This window comes from Sorex araneus, chromosome 1 (genome assembly GCF_027595985.1).
Source record: "Sorex araneus isolate mSorAra2 chromosome 1, mSorAra2.pri, whole genome shotgun sequence".
NCBI lineage: Eukaryota > Metazoa > Chordata > Mammalia > Eulipotyphla > Soricidae > Sorex > Sorex araneus.
The window spans coordinates 110,186,428-110,207,712 of NC_073302.1; the positions used below are offsets into that span (position 1 = coordinate 110,186,428).

At 36.3% G+C, this 21,285-nt stretch overlaps 1 protein-coding gene across 3 annotated transcripts in view; it reads right to left on the reverse strand.

Annotated features, from left to right (window-relative positions):
• The window catches only part of CDH18 (cadherin 18), a 993,503-nt gene that overhangs the window by 39,292 nt on the left and 932,926 nt on the right, over positions 1-21,285 (reverse strand). For all 3 annotated transcript variants that reach the window (XM_055131052.1, XM_055131061.1, XM_055131049.1), the window contains one exon: positions 1,527-1,648. In XM_055131052.1, coding sequence (XP_054987027.1) covers positions 1,527-1,648 — 122 coding nt within the window. The remainder of the gene's footprint in view (positions 1-1,526; positions 1,649-21,285) is intronic.

Genomic DNA, 21,285 nt, shown 5'->3' on the forward strand with positions numbered 1-21,285 from the left:
AGAACTGTAATAAACCAAATCATAAATGAAAAAGGGGACATCGCAAAAGAAACCAATGCAATTCAAAATATGATCAGAGACTACTTTGAGAGTCTGTATGCCACAAAACAAGATAACCTAGAAGAAATGGTAAATCACTGGATTCCTATACTCTCCCAAGACTGTACCAAGAAGACTTAGAATACCTGAATATACCCATTAGTATCAAGGAAATTGAAACTGTAATCAAAAGTCTTCCCAAAAACAAAAGCTCAGGACCAGATCGATTCACTAGTGAATTCTCCCAAACATTTAAAGAAGAACGGTTGCCAGTTCTCCTCAAGCCTTTCCAGGAAATTGAAGGAAAATAAAGACACTACTAACAAAGTAAACTACAGGCCAATATCCCTGATGAGCACAAATGCAAAGATTCTCAACAAAATAGTAGCAAATAGAATCCAACAACTCATCAAAAATATCATACACCACGACCAAATGGGATTCAACCTGGGGATGCAAGGATGGTTTAACATTTGCAAATCAATCAACATACTCTATCATATCAACAAAAATAAAGATAAAAGCCATGTGATCATACCAATAGATACAGAAAAACAATTTGACAAGATCCAAAACCAGTTTATGATAAAAACTCTCACCAAAATGGGTTTAGAAGGAACTTTCCTCAAGATATTCAAAGCCATCTACCACAAACCTATGGCAAGCATTATCCTCAATGGGGAAAAAATAAGGGTCTTCCCTCTAAGATCAGAGACAAGACAAGGATGCCCACTCTCACCACTTCTGTTCAATATAGTATTGGAAGTACTTGAAATAGCAGTTAGGCAAGAAAAAGTCATTAAAGGCATTCAGATATGAAAGGAAGCAATCAAACTCTCACTATTCGCAGATGATATACTATATCTAGAGAACCTTAAAACCTTTACCAAGAACTCCTAGAAACAATTGACTTGTACTGTTAAGTCACAGGCTATAAAATCAATACCTCAAAACTCAGGGCTTACTCCTAGATCTGTGATCAGGGATCACTCCTGGCTGGGTTCAGGGGACCATATATGGTGGGAGGATCGAATCCAAGTTGCCCACGTGCCAAATACTCGACATACTGTCCTATGACATCACACCCGCCCCATAATCACATTTTAGTAACTTGTCATTTAATGGTCTTTTAACACTTCCTAATGCCATACAAAGTACACCAACAAGTCGGACTCTTTTCCTCAAGAAATCCCAAGTCATTTCCCCCTTACTTAATACAGGGTTATAGACAAAGCATTAAAACTAATACTCATAAGATGAATGTCTATATAAATGAATTCATTCTTTTAAATTATGTTTAGAATCTAGAGCATATTATTTTCTATGATTCTTCGGAAAATCTATTTTCAAGTTAAAGCTTTATCCAATTATTTTCACTGAGCGCAAAATAACACTGGGGATTTTGAGGATTATCCCTACGAAGAACAGAAATAGAACTGCTTATATTTCTTCCATTCAAATAATAGGAAGGAAATAAATTCACTTACCTGGCCAGGCTTAGAATTTTCACAGACAACAATATCATAGTCCCTGGCAAGTTGGGGCGGATTGTCATTGACATCCAGAACTCTGATACCCACTGTGACATGACTCAGCAAACCAGGATTGTCTGCAAAACACATGGGACCGGATTTAGTATTTCTGTGCACACGTTTGAGGATTGGTTTAAAACAAATCTCCTTAATACCGCAGCTTGTCGCTAGCTCCATATGCTATAGCAGAACGTTTGGCAACAGACGACTTTATGAAGACACCCTTTCTAGAACTCATTAACTTACAGAAAAATGAAAAATGAACACTAAGCATGACATGAATGCTAAAGTGATATTTTGTCATATCAAGGAAATTACATGTTATTCAGGAATCGGAGTGGGAGAAAGTTGTCAGAACTCATTGTATGCTGTCAGAAGCTAAGGGATGAACAATTGGTTTCATCATTAATCTAAGAAAAGCACAGCAGTTTGTTAAAAAAAAAATCAGTTTATAAAGCTCAAGACTTTTAAATAAATTTGGAAAAAAATGAAAGTAGATTTCTTTATATAAAGGATTATTTTCTTCTTCAAGGAACGTATATGCAGTAAGAGATAAGTTAAATTCAGAGGAAAATAAATACTTTCAGTGTGAATCTTGGAGGAAATCTGCAAAACTAATAGATGAAATACGTCAGTCAACATTTTAATATATTGGAAATGTCTTTCTAGTAAGTTTGCTAGTTATAAAATGAAGAAATTAAGAAAAATGTCTGGTATATTGATATGGAAGGGTTTAAATGCAGAATTTACAACAGAAAAGTAATTTTATTTTATGGATGATGCTTCTTTCATAATTGATCCAAGTCCAAAATTGAAATTATAATAAGACTAATGCATTGTAAAGTAAATAGTTAAAATACAAAAGCTAAACTGTCACTGTCATCCCGTTGCTCATGGATTTGTTCGAGCGGGCACCAGTAACGTCTCTCATTGAGAGACTTGTTGTTACTGTTTTTGGCATATCCAATACGCACGGGTAGCTTGCCAGGCTCTGCCGCGTGGTCGAGATACTCTCGGGGGCTTGCTGGGCTCTCCGAGAGGGGTGGAGGAATCAAACTCGTTAGCCGCGTGAAAGGCAAACGCCCAACCACTGTGCTATCGCTCCAGCCCAAAAGCTAAACAAATTTATTAATTTATCAATGAAGAACATGATGCAATGAGAGATCACCATAAGAAGAAAAGAGTAAAAAGTCACATGTATCAAAATATTAATATAACATTTAGACAATTACTGTACTGAGCGGAACAACTCTAAAACTCAGTGAGAGGATATGAAATCTCTAATATGTACAAATCAACGATAGACACTAGAGAAGCCGGCAGGTGCGAAGCACTAAATATGACCCATTTTCATGCTTCCCAAAACCGAAAAAGTAAATTAAATGCTATTTTTTTGTGTTCCTTAATTTCTGACTTAAGTGTTTAACAATTTTAAGCTAAAACTAATATAATTTAAATATGTATCCTCTTAAAAATCTAAATTGTGTTTATTAGTATATAGAACATTTACTACTAAAGGAATTTAATAGACTTCAAAAGAAGTTCTCAGAATGCTTGTTTTATGATAAACCATAAAACACTTTTAAAATATTGATTTAAGAACTTTTAAAATATTGATTATTAAAAGCAGAAATGATTAATTAATAATGGTAGATATTGATTCCTAAATATATTTGATAGTTTTGATAATTATTTATGGTCATTCCATCTCTAAGCCTGATGCATGCCTGGTTTTCTTAACATCTCTCTCTTTCATTCTAATCAGTTTGAATATTAGAATATCAAATATATTTAAAATGACTTTATAATGAAAATATAAAGAGGTATCTCTGTTATAAACTACCAAGCCACTTGTAGTCAAATAACAAGGCTGAAAATAAAACATCCTATGACATTTTTCTTTTATATTACAGAAAAATAAACACAGTGTTGGAGAGTTAGCACATGGATTAACCACTTGCACACAGCTGACCCTGGACTAAGCCCCAGCACTTATATGTAACCTGAGCATTCCTAGGACAGATTTCTGTATACACACCCATGGGTAAGTCCTGAGCAGAGCTGAACATGGCTTCAAAATTAAAAAAAAAAATTATGTGAGTCCAGTAGACTTTAGATCACATATTTATTATCTAATTAAATTAAACTGATAGGTCTAGGATCATTTTTTAAAATTACAGACATTTATAAAGGCATCACCCATATCTCAGTCAATGTATTTATGCATATTAGGATATAATCTTATTATTCAAATTATCTAAGGGATTCCAGATAAGAATGAATTATAAAGTGAATCCTAATCTTCCTAAGGTTTTATTGTATTCATGTTTATCCATAAATCATCTACCAATTTTCTCTATATCTTTCTCTATATCAATTTTCTCTATATCTTTATTGTCTTGACACCAGCATAACTTGGAAGCTACTAAGGTATAAGTTTCACTTGGATTTTAATAATTGAGACTGTTTTGTTCTGCAAAATGTTTCTTTTGTTTGATATACTTGTTATAGATTATAAAATAAATAGCAGTAGTCTAAGATATGTTCATTTTCACTATTTGTCCTTTAATGATAGAAATGAAAAATAAAAATATACATACACATTAATTTTAATGACTATAATATTTTTAACATGTGTCATAAATCCTTTTCCACTTATCCAGAATCCCTTGCTCTACTTTTAATTTTCTTCCATGTAGAAGTCCCTAGTTCAGCTTGTGACAGATGATTGCATTTTTCTTTGAACTTATATTTGCACTGATATTTTTATACTCCCAAGATACTCATTAACAGACATGTTTAACATTATACTCCCTTTTTCTGTGTAAATGATATGAGGATAATAAAAGTTTTCTTATTTGAAATAATCAACAGCTGAACCTGGTCTAATTAATAACAGCAAGGCAGCTGTTATTAGTACAAGTCTTTCATGAAAATAATACATACATATTTGATCATTCTTATTAAAATGTTTGAATGCTTAGTCATTTAGCAATCTTCTATCTTTGGCTATAGAGAAAAAAAAAATCTTTATTTCCAAGATTTTGTATGCTGCTACTTAGAGGTAATTTCAACAGCTTTGAAAAAAAAATTACATTACATATAAACACAATGATTTATTCAAGTGAAGGAATATGATAAAAATACCTTCAAACAGTATAAGTTCAGCAAAATTTTATGTAATTCCCTGAAATTGTATAATTTTCAACTATTTTTCCTAAGTCCCCACAGCCTATTTTTTAGTGATTCACTTTTGTCAGCATGAGGAACTGTTCTTTGTGGGAAAGGAAAGTTCGTCCTAAATCTTGTCCAGAATTTCCAGGTCCATTTCCTTCCCTCACATAAAAGAATCTCAGGAGGAGAGGAATGATGAGCAAGGTTAAGTTTATTCGGGCAATGAGAGGAGGGTGAGAAACGCATGTTCGAGAGAGAATAAAGGCTTCTCCAGAGTGGGGAAAAAAAACAAAAGTATGCATTCAAGCTGCACTATGCCTCAGGTCTTGGCTCCGGGTTTGGAGCCTCTCCTTAGAGGTGCAGCTGTGCTCTGCGCCTGGAGATAGTGAAAAGCAGTGCTCAGGGGGAGCATTAGAGCTGTGCAGGCCTGATCTCGGAGAGGAGAGACTCGGCAGCAGTCAGGTTGCAGCTCAGTGCTCCTTAGGGGATCCTCAAGGGAGTCTTGTGTCTCAGAGGCTTCCATGCCTTTGGACTTGTTTAGGTCCCAGATTGTGGTTGCCCAGTACTAGGACCAGGGCTCCCTTTGCTCTCTGCCTGAAGAAATATATATATATATATATATATATATATATATATATATATATATAAATATATATATATGAAGGATTTTTTTAAAAACAAGTTACTCATATTAGCCAAAGTATTAGGTGTATCTAATGGTAGAAGGTATGGTTTTGGAAAATTAGATGCGAGAAACCCTGTCATTGATAGTCCATCAAGGGGATTAAAATTCAAATTAAAAGAAAGAACCATTGGTGGGGGGTGGGCAAGAAAGAACAAAGACCCAGTTTTCCTATAAAAACCCACAAAACAAGCCAGAATATTTACTGTTATACTAAGTTCCTCCTTGACCCAGATATTTCTTTTCCTTTCCTGTTTGCATTCCAATAAACCTTTCTATTTCCCCACCCAAAACAAAGAAACTAGTTTCACTTACTTAAGAATCTCAGAGAAAGGGTTAAAGCACTGATTCAGTTCAAAGCAGTAAGTTTGTCTTGAGAACCCAACTTTTTTGTTGTTGTTATAGTTGGCAGTGCTCAGTAACCACTCCTGGTGAGAGTCAGGGGACCATATGTGGTGCTGGGGATTGAGTCCAGGTTGGCAACGTGCAAGGCAGGCGCTCTACCCACTAAACTATCTCTCCAGTGTCCAAGAACCCAACTTCTATGAAAATGGAGAGAGAGCTGCCATAGGGACTAAAATTGTGCTAAAGATTAGTGTTGATCTGTCCTTGCCCCAAAGACTAAAGATAGGGACAGCTGGGCCTTGGTTTCCCTGCCCCTGACTTTCACCTTGACCCTTGATTTGCTTGGGTTTGTGAGCAGGTGGGAGTAGTGCACTCTGAGAGCCAGCCCACGAGGGGATTTTATTTTCAATCTGTGTGTCCTTGTCTGTAGTTCATTCTTTTCTCCCTGTTTTTTCCCTGTAACAAACCCTTGCAGACAAGATGACTATTTTTAAGATGAGTTTGCCATCTTCCAACTTTCAGTGTACTACCAATAAAGCTCTTTCTCAGCAAGCTTTTACAAAAAAAGTACTAGGGGACAGAGAGAAAGTACAATGGGTCGGGTACTTGGCCTTACACACAGTCTAACCAAGTGCGACCCCCCCCCAATCCCATACAGACTCTCAGGCACCGCCAAGAATAATTTCTGAGTGCAGAGCCAGGAGGAACCCCTAAGCATAACTAGGTGATGCCCAAAAACTTAAAAAAAATACTAGATAGTTTATGGAAATATTAAATAACATGGAAATTACCTCTGCATATCTGTATTTTTTTATTCATTAGATTTATTTTAGACATTTGGCTCTTAAATCCCTGTTACAGTTGATGATAGTTTAGCCATCTTTCACAATGAGCCCTACTTTAAAAAATTAAAATAATCTTGTATACGTTCCCCTGAATTCTTGTACTTAGGCTAATTGTTCTTGAGAGCTACAGTTTTCAAGTAATCGGTCTTCTGCTTTGATCCTGTGAATGTCTATGCTTCCTGTATAGGTAGGATTTCCTATAGTAGCCCCTGTGCGTCATTTACTCTTCTTAATTAGTCTAACTTTGGGAGAGTTTTCTTAGCTCAGTATCTTCCTAAGCTCACATCCTTCTGTAACTTCCTATGAATGAATAATAGCTCAGGAAATTTGTCATTGTGTTGTCTTTAAAAACATATTCTTTGAAAACATTATAGGACTTCAAAAGCTATCTGTTGCATCTGTATCCGTAATGAAAAACTTTAAACCAGAGGCTAGGGCATTTGCCTTGACGTGTCCAACCAGAGTTCGATTGCTTGGTCCCTCCCGGCAAGCTACCGAGAGTATGCTGCCTACATGGCAGAGCCTGGCAAGCTCCCCGTGGCGTATTCCATATGACAAAAACAGTAACAACAAATCTCACAATGAAGACGTTACTGGTGTCTGCTGGAGCACATCAATGAGCAATGGGACGACAGTGCTTCAGTGCTACTTTTGTCAATTAGAAAAGCTTTCCATTTATACAATACAAAATCTGATTCTTCTATGCACGGAGGTCACAATCTCAGTTTTATTGTTTAAGTAAGTTACAGAAGTACAGTCTAACAACTGATTTTGAAATATAAACCAAGAAAGGAAACAATTTTTTTTTTTTTTTGCTTTTTGGGTCACACCTGGCGATGCACAGGGGTCACTCCTGGCTCTGCACTCAGGAATTACCCCTGGCGGTACTCAGGGGACCATATGGGATGCTGGGAATCGAACCCGGGTCGGCCGCGTGCAAGGCAAGCGCCCTACCCGCTGTGCTATCACTCCAGCCCAGGAAACAATTTTTTTCCAGAAAATAGCAGCTTTTAGCAAACCACCCAGTTTCATAAATGACAACAAAAATGAAAATAATTTGTCAAACCATTAATTTCAGACACAGAATATAAGCTAGAGAATTCCTATCAGTTTTCACAATAAATACCTGAGGACAACATTGGTTACAACCGAAAAAGAAAAGGTTAGTAATATAATGCCTTAAAATAAATTAATATAATACACTATACACTATACACTACACACCATAATTAATTTGATAGGTGGAAAATTATTAGACCTGTTTTGAAATTAAAGAGTTGGAAGGCACAGAGAATTTAATAACAGAAAGAACTTCCCCAATTTGAAAACTTTTTCTCACTGCTTCCTATAAAAAAAAAGTATTTTTCACTCTGCATCATAAGTTAAAGTAATATTACAGATATGTAGGAAAATAAACAATAGGCTAGGTAGTTTTTCTATTTGTTTTTATTTTCATGGGTGTCTTGTGTCATGCTGAACAGTTCATTTACATAACCTAAAGAAAGCAAAGCTGGGTGAATAGGCCTCTTGGTAGGAGTAAGGTTGGTGGATTTTATGATAGAAAATTGTAAAACTTTTTTTTAATGTTCTTATTTTATAAATCATTAGAGAAGCAAGAATACCTACTGTATGTAAATTAATAGGGAAAGTGCTGAATTTTTGCGGAAATAAAAACTCTAAGTAGCAATGTTGTATATAATTAAATAATATGAGTTTCTTTTGAATAAAAAGGTTGTGCTAAAAGTTGGTATTTGGGCTAGGAGAAGGCAATTAGGAATCATTGTATGTTAACAACATATTGGACTAAACTATTGGACAAAAATGAGGACAAGAAATAGAAGGCAAGATAGTACCTTATGGAAATTGCCTCACTAATGAAAATTATCTCACTAATGGGAATTGCCTCAGTAAACTTCTCTTAATGTGCAGAAGGAAGTTTGAAAAGACTTGACTTCAAGAAAAAAAATGTCACTTATTGATCTTAAATCAGTATGAATTGCCTAAAATATTTGCCAAAATGATTATTCATTTCACACTGAATATGAACGAGGATGAGTGAACCCAAATTTAAGGAATCACTCATACATATAACACAGGTATTAATAATATAATATTTATTGTTGTTTGTTATAATATAGGAGCAACAAAGCAAGATATGGAATGTAAAAGTAGATGTAAAAAAAGATTGAGACATCAAAGTAAACTGAGCCTTAAATTTCCTCTGTAATTTATAGACATATAACCCAATTTATTTTAAACTGGAGCGACAACACAGTGGGTAGGGTGTTGGCCTTGCACGTGGCTGACCTGGGTTCGATTTCTCTGTCCTTCTCAGAGAGCCTGGCAAGCTACCGAGAGCATCCCACCAACACAGCAGAGCTTGGCAAGCTGCCCTTGGAGTATTCGATATGACAATAACAGTAACAAGTCTCACTATGGAGACATTACTGGTTACTGCTCGAGCAAATTGATGAACAAAGGGATGACAGTGCTACAGTGCTATTAACAGATATGAAACTCAATAAATTTCTCTTAAATATTATAAAATACTACATTGTTTATTGACACATTGTAGTATTTGGCTTTTTGATAACTGGCAACGAATACACCAAAAACAAGCACATACACATACACACGCACATGCGCACACACACACACACACACGTGCATGCAAATATTTCAGAACTATTTTATTACTCTGATCATTGGTTAAATCAATTCAAATTCCCTTGTGAGCTTTCTGTGTGTGAGGAAATTTGACAATTAGGCAAAAGGAAATTGTTACTATGTACATATTTACAGAGAGAAGATTTCATGTGTTAAAATAAGTGTACTGACAACAGCAAAATGATATGTAAAAGCTAAACAAACTAAAAACCACCCACTCTTCAGCAATAGGACTTTGTGCTTTTAGATTAGGCAGCTAACAAAAATATCAGATTTAAAGGTAACAAGAAGTAAGTTCATCTCCTGACATTAACAACTGGAACACACTTGACATTTATACATCTTAGTATTCCAATATGTAATCATGACAATAGAAAAAAACGAGTCTATGAATAATATAAAATATGTAAAAATTGGTTTCCAGACTGAACTATGTAAATAGCTCCATATAAAAAGGTGAAAGATTTCAGCCAAATATTCGTATAATAGCACACAGTTGTACTTTCTAATATATAATTCGGGAAACAGTAGAATCTTTTGTATGCACAAGTATGAAATAAGAAAAATCACCACTTTAGCTCCTTGGAAATATAACTCTCATGCATGCAATGAATGATATATTCCCATATCAGGTCAAATAAATTCCCACATTTAGTGCGAGAAAATGTGGGTTAACTTGGTCAAAATGGAAATACATAGTTTAGTAACCATTGAATCATGTTGTGTGCTACTAAGTGGTAGGCAGGATGTTCAGGTCAGTTGAGAAATGTGTGGCAAAGAAAATTATATATTTAACAAAACTTACTAATCAAACTTTTTTATGACAGGACATCCAATTACATATTTAGGAATACTCTGATAATCAGTCATAAGACTGAATTGTTCAAAATTTAGTGGAGGTGAAAAACCTGAGTGTGAAATGTGTGAAGTACCATATTAAAAGCTAATATTTAAGATGTGAACAATGAATACAGAAGGGATAGAGCAAAATTACCTGATTTCAGATACAGTTCACAGATGTAGTTCTTATAAGCAAAAGGCTGTTTGGAAATCATAATAAAATGAGATAAGACAGAACAAAGTGAGCAGAACAGAAAGGAAGGATTTGGGATTCTTGAAAGTTCATGGCCTGTCTGAGGACCTATGACTGAAATAAAAGTGAGATATGCAGGTTGTCAGTCACCTAAAATTTTAAAAAGTGAGGCCTGAGTCCCTTTGTAGAATCTCTTTCTTAATACTGAGGATGGTAGAAAAAGGGAGAAGAGGAAGTAACGGGAAGACACAGAGAAATTCGGAGAGAGCTCACTTTTGGGATTAGTACTGAGTAATGGTATGGCAAATCTGATTACAACCAGAAACTGCTTAAACTCCATTTACATTAGAATCACAAAGATCAGTGATTCACAAAATTTAGCGTGCATAGATTGTCCTCAGAGAACTGGTAAAAAACCAATATTCAGGCCACATCGAGCTTCTAATTCAGTCACTTTTCATTTGCACAAGCACCTTTATTTGTGTTTTTGTGAAAATTTTTTCCAGAAGATCAACATCACTCCTGACAGACTGTTTAAAGGAAGATGGTTCTTCATGTGAGTGAACCTCAGGTAAGAGAGCAGTATTTTACCGTATTGTCTTCAAATGAAACTCAAAAACTTTGACTCTTCCTGGATCACTTGTATAACTTGTGATATGCCCCACCCTACCCAAGCCAGATAAATACCTCACTGGCCGACCCCCACTACATCCACTGCCCAGCCACCGCCACGCTCCAGGCCACTCACCAGACACAACCATAAGACACTTAATACCCATTATTCCCGCACCATATTTGATAGGCATAAATTTGGTGTGAACCATGTTAACAAATCTAAGGGCGATTGGAGGCCGCCCTAAAAGCCTTCATCCCTCTCGGAGAGCCCGGCAAGCTACCGAGAGTATCCCACCCACACGGCAGAGCCTAGCAAGCTACCCGTGGCAATACGATATGCCAACAACAGTAACAACAATTGGTCGCATTCACCTGACTCTTCCTGGATATGAACTTTAAACTAGACCCGATATTTTAGATCTGAATATTGTAGATTTCACAACCTCCCTAAATGCATGAGTGCAATTCCTTATAGTTAGGAACCAGTTCTCTATGTTGGCCTCTATCTGACTAAAGAAATCAATTCTCTATACTGGTTCTGTTTCTCAATAGATAAGTTAATGCAAGTATGCTCGACAGTAGTAGAATATAGACTAACCTTTCATTCTTTATTTACGTGAAAGTTGAATTCATGTGTGATTATTTCAATAAGACTGTCACAGCTCCTCTTGAGGGAGACTAAACAACTATGATTTTATGTGTTTTAGTTCATAAAAACTTTATATCACAATAATAATTTCCCTTACCTTTTGTGATAAACTCTTAAATTCCTCAAAGATAAAAGAAGACCCTGAATAACTTTAGCATCTTAAATACTTTACTACTTAAAAATAAACATTATACATCGATGCATAGAGTGAGACATGATAAAATGTAGAATCTTAAAGTGCTAGAATAGTAGTTAAGGAACTAGAAAATGTCCAAAAGAGAATGCTTTATGCAATCATATGTCACAAATGCATAACAAATAAATATTGAATGATTTGATTGTGTTATTAGAAAGTAAAAACCATCAAATTGTGAAGCACAATGGGGATAAATAGAGGAATATAGAAGTTATTGACTAGAAAAATATAGTACAACCCTTTTTGTTGCTTGTCTGTGTTAATATTTATTGGTAATTTAAGAAAAAAAGGAGAGTAAGCCATGGAATATAAGTTTAGATCATTTCTTGTTACTCAGTAAAATTAATAAACACTCCCTCCCCGACAAAACAAGTGACCGATATTTTAGAGTCAAGGCAAATAGACTTTTAAATAAGAAAGCACAGGTTATCATCCTTTGTATACTCAGTCAGGTACTATTTTTTTTTTTTGGTTTTTTGGGTCACACCTGGCGATGCACAGGGGCTACTCCTGGCTCTGCACTCAGGAATTACTCCTGGAGGTGCTCAGGGGACCATATGGGATGCTGGGATTCGAACCCGAGTCGGCCGCGTGCAAGGCAAACGCCCTACCCGCTATGCTATCACTCCAGCCCCAGTCAGATACTATTTTGGAAGAATCCTACATAATCATAAACTAGTCTTTCTTATTTATTTATTTATTTATTTACTTATTTATTTAATACAGAGATTATCTGGGTGAATTTGATTTGTTTGGGTGATATTGAAAGTACAGAATTGGGGTTGGAGCAATAGCACAGAGGGTAGGGCGTTTGCCTTCCACGCGGCCGACCCGACCGGGGTTCGAATCCCAGCATTCCATATGGTCACCTGAGCACCGCCAGGAGTAATTCCTGAGTGCAGAGCCAGGAGAAACCCCTGTGCATCGCCAGGTGTGACCAAAAAAGAAAAAACAACAACATGAAAGTACAGAATTTTCTCCTGCTGGTGGTAATGGAGGAATCAGAGATTCAAAACAGAAGGATTTTATCTTGTTTGAAGAAAGCCAGGTTGTGGTACCATGGATGCAGGAAGAATGGAGCTCTCCCTTCCCAGGGACCTCCAACACAGACAACCAAAAAGAAAATTTAAATTTTTTAATTAAGTGGAATTCTGCCAAGAATAGTCCTAAATTCAAAATCTTCTCTCAGAACTTCCAGATAAGAACCTTAACCAGCTGAGACTCGATTCAATCTTGCCAGGATTTAAGGAAATAATACAGATGAATCTATGTATGTTTTAGAAGAATGATCATTTGTTCTGTAATAATAGATAAATTATAAACGTTAGAAAATACTACACTGTGGGTTGCAAAAAGTCATTGTTACCACAACCAAATTGTTCCACTAGACTTTAGCAGGCAACGTTCCCAGCAACTGTGATATGTGATGAGAGTATCACACTTTCTATTTACCTGATCACATACAGCTTACTGACTTTATCTGATGCTTAGTGACTTCTCTCAAATTATGAAATAGGCCCAGGGATATGGCTCAGTGACAAAGTGTGTGTCATACATACATGTAATCTGGGTTCAATCCCTGGAAACACGAAATATAATAAAATAAAATTGTAAAAAAGATAGGCTGAAAAATAAATTTAAGACTATATAATAAAATAAATCTGATTTAGTAAAAATACTTAATCAATACTGGGATTCAATATCAATTTTCTGAGAGGGCCATATTAGGAGAAACATAGACTCAAGATCAAAAACATTTATTTATTTTTGTGTATCTCAGTTCCCTTATCTATAAAGTGAGAATACTGTCTGTCCTTTCTGAATTGTCTTTATTTGGGCAATATCTATACAAGTACATCACATGAGTGTGACATAGCTTAAGTTGTATTTTTCAGTAGTAGAAGACATCACACATTCGCCACATGTCCATATGGACTCATGATGGGACAATTGAATTAACACTTTGACTTAAAACCCATAGACTGAAAGAAGGTAGAGTTGGGGCCTGGAGCTCTAGTGCAGCAGGTTCAGTGCTCGCCTAGCTCACAGCCAGGCTGGGGCCTATCTCTGTACCCCAGTAGACCCCCTGAGTCACACCAGGAGTGAGCCCTGAGCTCAGAGCCAGAAGTAAGCTCTAAGTACTGACAAGTGTGGCCCAAATACCAAACATAAGTAATAAGTAAATTACATACATAAGTAATAAGTAAAGGTAGAATCAATTGTGATGTAATTAAGAGTTGCATTGCCACAGGGTCTTATCTGAATGTTTGAAGGTATCTCTATATTGTGTGGCCTTGGATAATCTCTTATCATTCCCATAGTAGGATGTCAATCCAGTTAGAGCAGAGGTCAAGACTCTTCCCTCCCTCCCTCCCTCCCTCCTCCCTTCCCTCCCTCCCTCCCTTCCTTCCTTCCTCCCTTCCTTCCTCCCTCCGTCTGTCCATCTGTCCCTCCCTCCCTCCCTCCCTCCCTCCCTCCCTTCCCTCCTTCCTTCCTTCCATTCTTCCCTCTTAACTTCTGATGCAGTATCTCATCTGTCCAGATTAAGTACATTTTGTTCTTACATGCCCAGTACTCTAGATAAGCTTTTTTTTTTTTAATTTTTATTAAATCACCATGTGGAAAGTTACAAAGTTCTCAGGTTTATATGTCAGTTATACAATATTCAAACACCCATCCCTTCACCAGTGCCCATATTCCACCACCAGAAACCCCAGTATACCCCCCGCCCCCACCCCCTACCCCCTACTGTATAACTAATGAATTTCAATTCATTTTTTCTTTACCTTGATTACATTCCATAATTCAACACAAAACTCACTATAGTTGACATAACTCTCTCTCTCTCTCTTTTTTTTTTTCTCTTTTTCCTTTTCCCTTTTTTTTTTCTTTTTCCCCCTCATCCCCCTTCCTGCGCCTCGTAGTATGGTGTACGCCACGCCACGTCGGCCAGAGTGGGGCTTTTGCTTAGTTCACAGTCCAGAGGTGGCTGCTACATTAAAAACCTTCAATATTTTCAACAAAAACTTACTGTTATTATTTGGAGTTTCCCCCCCAAGTCAGACCTGTTCAAATGGAACCAATTCACATTGCTGAACAATTATAAATGTTAAGTCGCGCGGACACGGCAGCGTCCGCGCGGTTTTGGATTTCTGTATAAAGTCCAGGGAGAATTCTGCCAGAAATTACATAGCCCAGCTCACAGTCCCAGTGCATTGCTGTAAGAAGTCTCTGAATTCAAAGTCTTTAGGCGCAGAGGGTCCGATTCGCGCTCAGCGGCTCCGGGTTTATCTGGGCCGAGGGCGTGCCGGTTACGCCCCCTTCCCATGAGTTCCTGGGAGCCCCCAAAGTAAAATCCGAATACCTGTGGGTCTGGAATCAGAAGATGGCGCCTGCCACATGGTGCCGCCAGCCCGCCGCTTTCCATGCAGGAAGACAGGGTGGGGAGGAAAAAAAAAATCCACCCCCAGCAGCACCGAGTTGTAGCCCAGTTTGGTGTCCCAATGCATTGCTCTCGGGTGCTGCGCTGGATGCCCGAATGTGTTACATCTTTGGAGTCAAAGTCTTTAAGCGCCGCAGAGGGTCCCTCTAGATAAGCTTTTAAGAATAACTTAAAATATTAATTTCTAAGTGTAATTCCTCTGAACAACAGGGTTCTCCAAAGCTTACATTAGGATTTTTTTTAATATTTCAACTCCGCAAAAAAAACAATGTTAAAATAAAGAGGGCAAAACAGACTGAAAGAAAATGGTTATAAAACTACATCTTATAAAGGTCTTGCATTCCAAAATTAACAGGGAATTGAAAATCAGTAGTAAGGAAGAAAAAACTCTGTTTTCTGTTTTAAAATAATCCAAGAAACAATATGTCTCATAAAATTAGATTTAGAAATGGCAAAACAACAGAAAAGTATGCTCCACATATATGCCACCAAGAAAATGCAAAGCAATGAGTTTTCAACTGCATATGAATGAGAATAGTCTAAATTCAGGACAAGTCAAGACCAAATAAGAGAGAATTATGGAATTATTGATGGTTATACCACTCATTGTTGGTTGGTATACAAATTGAAAAGCCACATTAGAAGTCAATCTACATTTTTCAAAAAGCAAAACAAACTCTTGCCATATAAACTAATAATCAAATACCTTGATATTTTCTAAAAATATTTTCTGAGTAGAACACCTACACTAAATTTTCTGTTGTGTATTCATGTTTGTTATCCATTGTCTAAACTTAGAATCCTCCAAAAAGTTTTCAGTAGGTGAATAGATAAACTGACTGTGGTGTAATCAGACAATGAATTACTATGGAGTGCAAAAAGAATAAATGGACTGTCAAATAATGAAAATAGAAGTAGGAACCTTAAATATACATTACAAAGTAAAAAGAAGCTAATGTGAGAAAAATTAACATTATATGATGTTCTGAGAAAAGAAAATTGATGGAACCAATTAAAATTTCAGTGATTTCAGAAATCAGAGTGAGACGAAATGAAAGGGCAGTGCATAGAGGCTATTTTGCACAGTGAAGATATTCTGCATGATACTGTAATGATAGATATATATGATTGTACTTTTGTCCCAAAGTAAAGAATTCAAGAGTCATCCTCATTTAATTCTGACTTGGGATATTTGAACATTTTTGCTATGCCACTAAAAGCCTAAGTATAAACAAAATATGACTATAGCAAAATTGGCTGAATTTTGAAGATTGATAAATATGTGTATATGTGGATAATTAAGATAAATATGGGATATTATAGGAATATGAAAAATATGGAAAATATAAAAATATGATTACAAGAAAGTAAGCTGTTGTATGGATATATGGATATATTATATACATATAAGATATATATGTACATAGATATATGTTCATGTATACATATGTGTATACATGCATATATATCCAAATCCATACATATGGGTATATAAGACATTTCAGTACACTTCCATGCATTTATTTGTGATGCTTAATGAAGTGTTAAAAAATAAAATCTTGGAAATATTTCAATTTTTAATAATATTAACTATGTTTAACTAAAGGAATATATTATAGAATACTTTGACATTGTGACTCATGCTGAGATAAGGCTTAGTACCAATTGTATGTGGGAACTTAGATAAAGCAATTGGTACACAAATTTACACAATATCTCACAAAGTTATGAATTTATTTCATTTTATTTTTGATTTGGAGCCACACAAGGCAGTGCTCAATATGGCTATGTGTCTGGCTATTCACTCTGAAATTCTCTGGTCCCCATAGGGGACCATGTCGGATGCCAAGGATTCAAACTGGGTCAGCCACATGCAAGACAATTGCTCTTCTTGATGTGCTATCCCTCTGGCCCGAAAGCTATGAAGTTTTAACAAGTGCTCATTCTTTCTAACTACTTGTTTATGACAGTTATAGATTAAATTATATTTCAGTAAGCCTGGATGAGATGATTCTAGGCTTTTTTTTATTACCATCTATAAAATTTAAGGTTATTGCTATTTTTACACAGATTTACGTGCTAGATATTTATTAACTCATTTCCCATATGAAATACTAGCACATAGTAAAGTAAAAATATACTTAATGAGAATATATTTAACATGCTAATTAAGTAAGCTTTGGTAGTTCCTTTAACTATGATTGCAAATAATATCCTTTCCATTATAAACAGGAATCCATACAGATTCATAAGTTACTTTCTACTTGATAAAAATGTCTGAAATGAGATTTAGAAGCTCTGTTTCTAGAAAGCTCTGGATTGAATTTATTGAAACACAAGTTGTGATAGCTTCAGCTGGATAAATGTTCTCTTAATAGACACCTCTCATGCATTTTTCAAAAAGAGGATCCCCAATTTGTGCTCAGGAGCTTGGAGTCCCCTCCCAGTGATTCTAAATCAAGCCGGTCCTTAGTTTATGGAGCTAAATTTGCTCTGACTTCTCTGTACCAAAGATACCAGAGGTCACTTCAGCCGTGTCCAGGGACCTCTGGGCCATACCTATTAATGCTTGAAAATTAAACCACAGTCAGCCACATGCAAGGTAAGCGCAATTATATATGCACTATCTTTTTGTTCCTCAGTTCATCTTTTTATTTTTTTATTAGTGAATCACCGAGAGGTACAGTTACAAATTTATAAACTTTCATGTTTACATTTGGTTTACATCCCTCCACCAGTGGCCATTCTCCTCCACCAATGTTCCCAGTATCCCTCCCACCATCCCCAACCCAGCCCCCACCACCCCACCTTGCCTCTGCCGCAGGGCATTCCCTTTTGTTCTCTCTCCTGTTGGGTGTTGTAGTTTGCAATAGAGGTATTGAGTGACCATCATGTTTGGTCTATAGTGTACTTTCAGCACGCAGCTTTCAACCCGAGTGGGTCCTCCCAACATTCTCTACTAGGTGTTCCCTTCTCTATCTCAGCTGCCTTTCCCCCCAGCATGTGAGGCCAGTTTCTAAGCTGTGGGGCAGACCTCATCTTTTATACCTGTACACTGTTCCTTAGAAAATGGCACAATCTTTTCTGAATCTTTCCAGTGTCCTCATCACTTCTTAAATATACTGACCTACTCATTCCTGTACCTTTTTCAACTAATTTTCAATGACCCATTGCTATTTTTTTGACATTTAAAACAATTAAAGCACCTTGATTTACTGATAGTTGAGCTCTATTTATTTATTTCTTTTGGGGGGCCATATCCAGTGATATTCAGGGGTTAATACTCCATCCTGCACTCAGGAATTACTTCCGGCGGTATACTCAGGGGACCATATGGGGTGCCAGGGTTGAATTTGGTTGGCCTTATGCAAGGCAAACACCCTACCTGCTGTATTATTGATCCGGTCCCACAGTTGAGTTTTGGACTTGAAATATTAAGCAATGATTCTGTCACCACTGTCAACTTCCCTCCACCAATGTCCTCAAATCCCCTTCCAAGCCCCAGCACACACTTTCTTTTCCTCCCCTTCTCTATACCCTGGGCCTAGATTGATCAGGACACCCTCCCTTTAAAACATTGCATTCCCTCATCCAGTTGTTTTAAATACCACATATGAGTGATATCATCCTGTGTTTATCCTTCTGGCTTACTTCAGCTAACACAATGTCTTCCAGTTCCAACCATGTGTCTGTGAACTGAACGATTTCATTGTTCCCTATAGCTGGTAATATTCCATAGTGTATATACTCCTCATCTTTATGATTATTGAGGTTGATTTTAAATTTTAGCTCTCTTACTGTGTTCTGCAATGGGTGGGGGTGTATATGTTCTTTTTGAATGAATGCTTTTTATGTTCTGGACAGAGATACCCAAAAGTGGGATAGCTGGGTCATAAGGAAGCTCAATCTTGAGTTCACTAGGACCCTCCATAATGGTTTCTATAGGGATTAGACTGACAACATACCCAACAGCAGTGTTTGAGGGTTCCTTTTTCACCACATCCTCGCCAACACAGATTGTTCCCAGTATTTTTGATATATACCATTCTTACTCATGTCAAATAATATCTCACAGTTCTCTTGATTTGTATTTCCATAAATGCACATTTTTTCACGTGCATTTTTTCATGTGCCATTTTTTAATGTGCCATTTGGCCACTACTTGATCATCTTCAGAGATGTTTCTGGTCAATTTCCTCTCCCCATTTTTTGATGAGGCTTTTATATTTTGTTGTTGGTCTTGGTGAGTACTTGATAGATCCCAGATATCAACTCTTTATCTGATATGTTGAGAGAGAGAATGATGTTTTTAACCACTCAGTTATTGTTTGGTTTTAGCCCATGTTACTTTTGCCATATGGAATGTTTTAATTTTGAGGTAGTCCCATATGTACAGTTTTATATATGTTGCCTTTGCTAATGGCATCATATTTTCGAAGATTCCTTTGGGGTCTAGGTTATGGAGTTTTCTGCCTATATTTCTTCAATATACTTTATAGCTTCAGGTCTGACCTCAAGACCTCTGATTAACTTTGAGTTAATTTTTTCTGTAAGATATGAGATATGGATCCAGTTTTAATTTCTTGCATGTAGTTATTTACTCTCCCAACACCAGTTGTTAGAAAGGCTGTCTTCTCTCTATTTTGTCTTCTCAACTTCTTTGTCAAACATCAGCTGACAAATTCCACTAGTTTGTATGAGTATAAACATGCCCTTTCTTATATCAAGTCTGTTTTTGTTTTAAATTAACATTGACTAGAATGATCACAAACAAATTCACTCATGGATTCCTTATAGTCAGAATTTAAAACTAATTAGTGAATACTTGTTTTTGAAGAGACTGTTAGGCTGAAAACACCTAAGTGAAAGTCACTTAAGCTAATTTTGCAATTAATTTTGCAAAAGTATTATGGATTCACATGGAACAGGAAAAAATGAGATAATCTGCTTACTGATTTATAGCAAGATTATTATAAAAGTTAATAAATAACAGTTATCTATGACCCCATGCCCACTAGAAAGCCAAGGAGATAAGAAATAATAATTATTGTGAATAGCATAAAATATTAGAACCCTCAAGAATTATCATTTTAAATATAAATGTACTACTTTGCAAAAGATATGGGTAATTGGTAAAATGTTAAATATGAGTCTTCATATAATCTATCAAATATACTCCTGAATATGTATCCAGAAAAAATGAAAAACCCTTCACAAAATAAACTACCAATTAATGCCTATTACTCTTACTTGGAAAGCAGTAAAAATAACACAAATAATTATCCAATGATATGTGGATACATGAAGTGTGCATATGCATACTATGGATGTTTTAACACTGAAGAAGAATTGAAATGATGATACATACCACATTTCCTAAGCAAAATAATCCAGTGACAACATATCACATATAATGGGGCTGGAGTGATAGCATATAGGGTAAGGCTTTTGCCTTGCATGTGGCCAACCTGGGTTCGATTCCCAGCATCCCATATGGTCCCCCGAGCACCACCACTCATTCCTGAGTGTAAAGCCAGGAGTAACCCCTGTGCATCACCATGTGTGAGCCAAAAAGAAGGAAAAAAAAACCAAAACCAAATACTTATCACATATTGTATATTTTTTTGCATCAAATGATAATTATAGAAAAATCTATTATTGTAGAATGAGGATTTATCACCCTCTCTTATACATATATTGAAAGTTAATCCCCCCTTTCCTATGCTTTCATATCAGTTCATGATGACTTTGGGGGATAATTAGCTCTTATTTATTTGTTTGTGGACTTCACCAATACTACCGTCAGTAGGTCAATAACTATATATTGTCCCTAGACTCCTGAGACTATATGTGATGGTTATGATCAAACTCAGCCCCTGGGCATGTCACACGTGCTCTTTGAGTGATCTCCAGCATCAAGAATGATAAAGTTATCATGATGAAGTTCTTGTGAAAGAGAATAAAACTGTTATGTAAAATAAGACACCTGAACGACCTTGTACTTTGATCCCATTAAATATCTTCGAGAGGCTTATTAATCAGGAATCAAACCCTGAAAATATATAA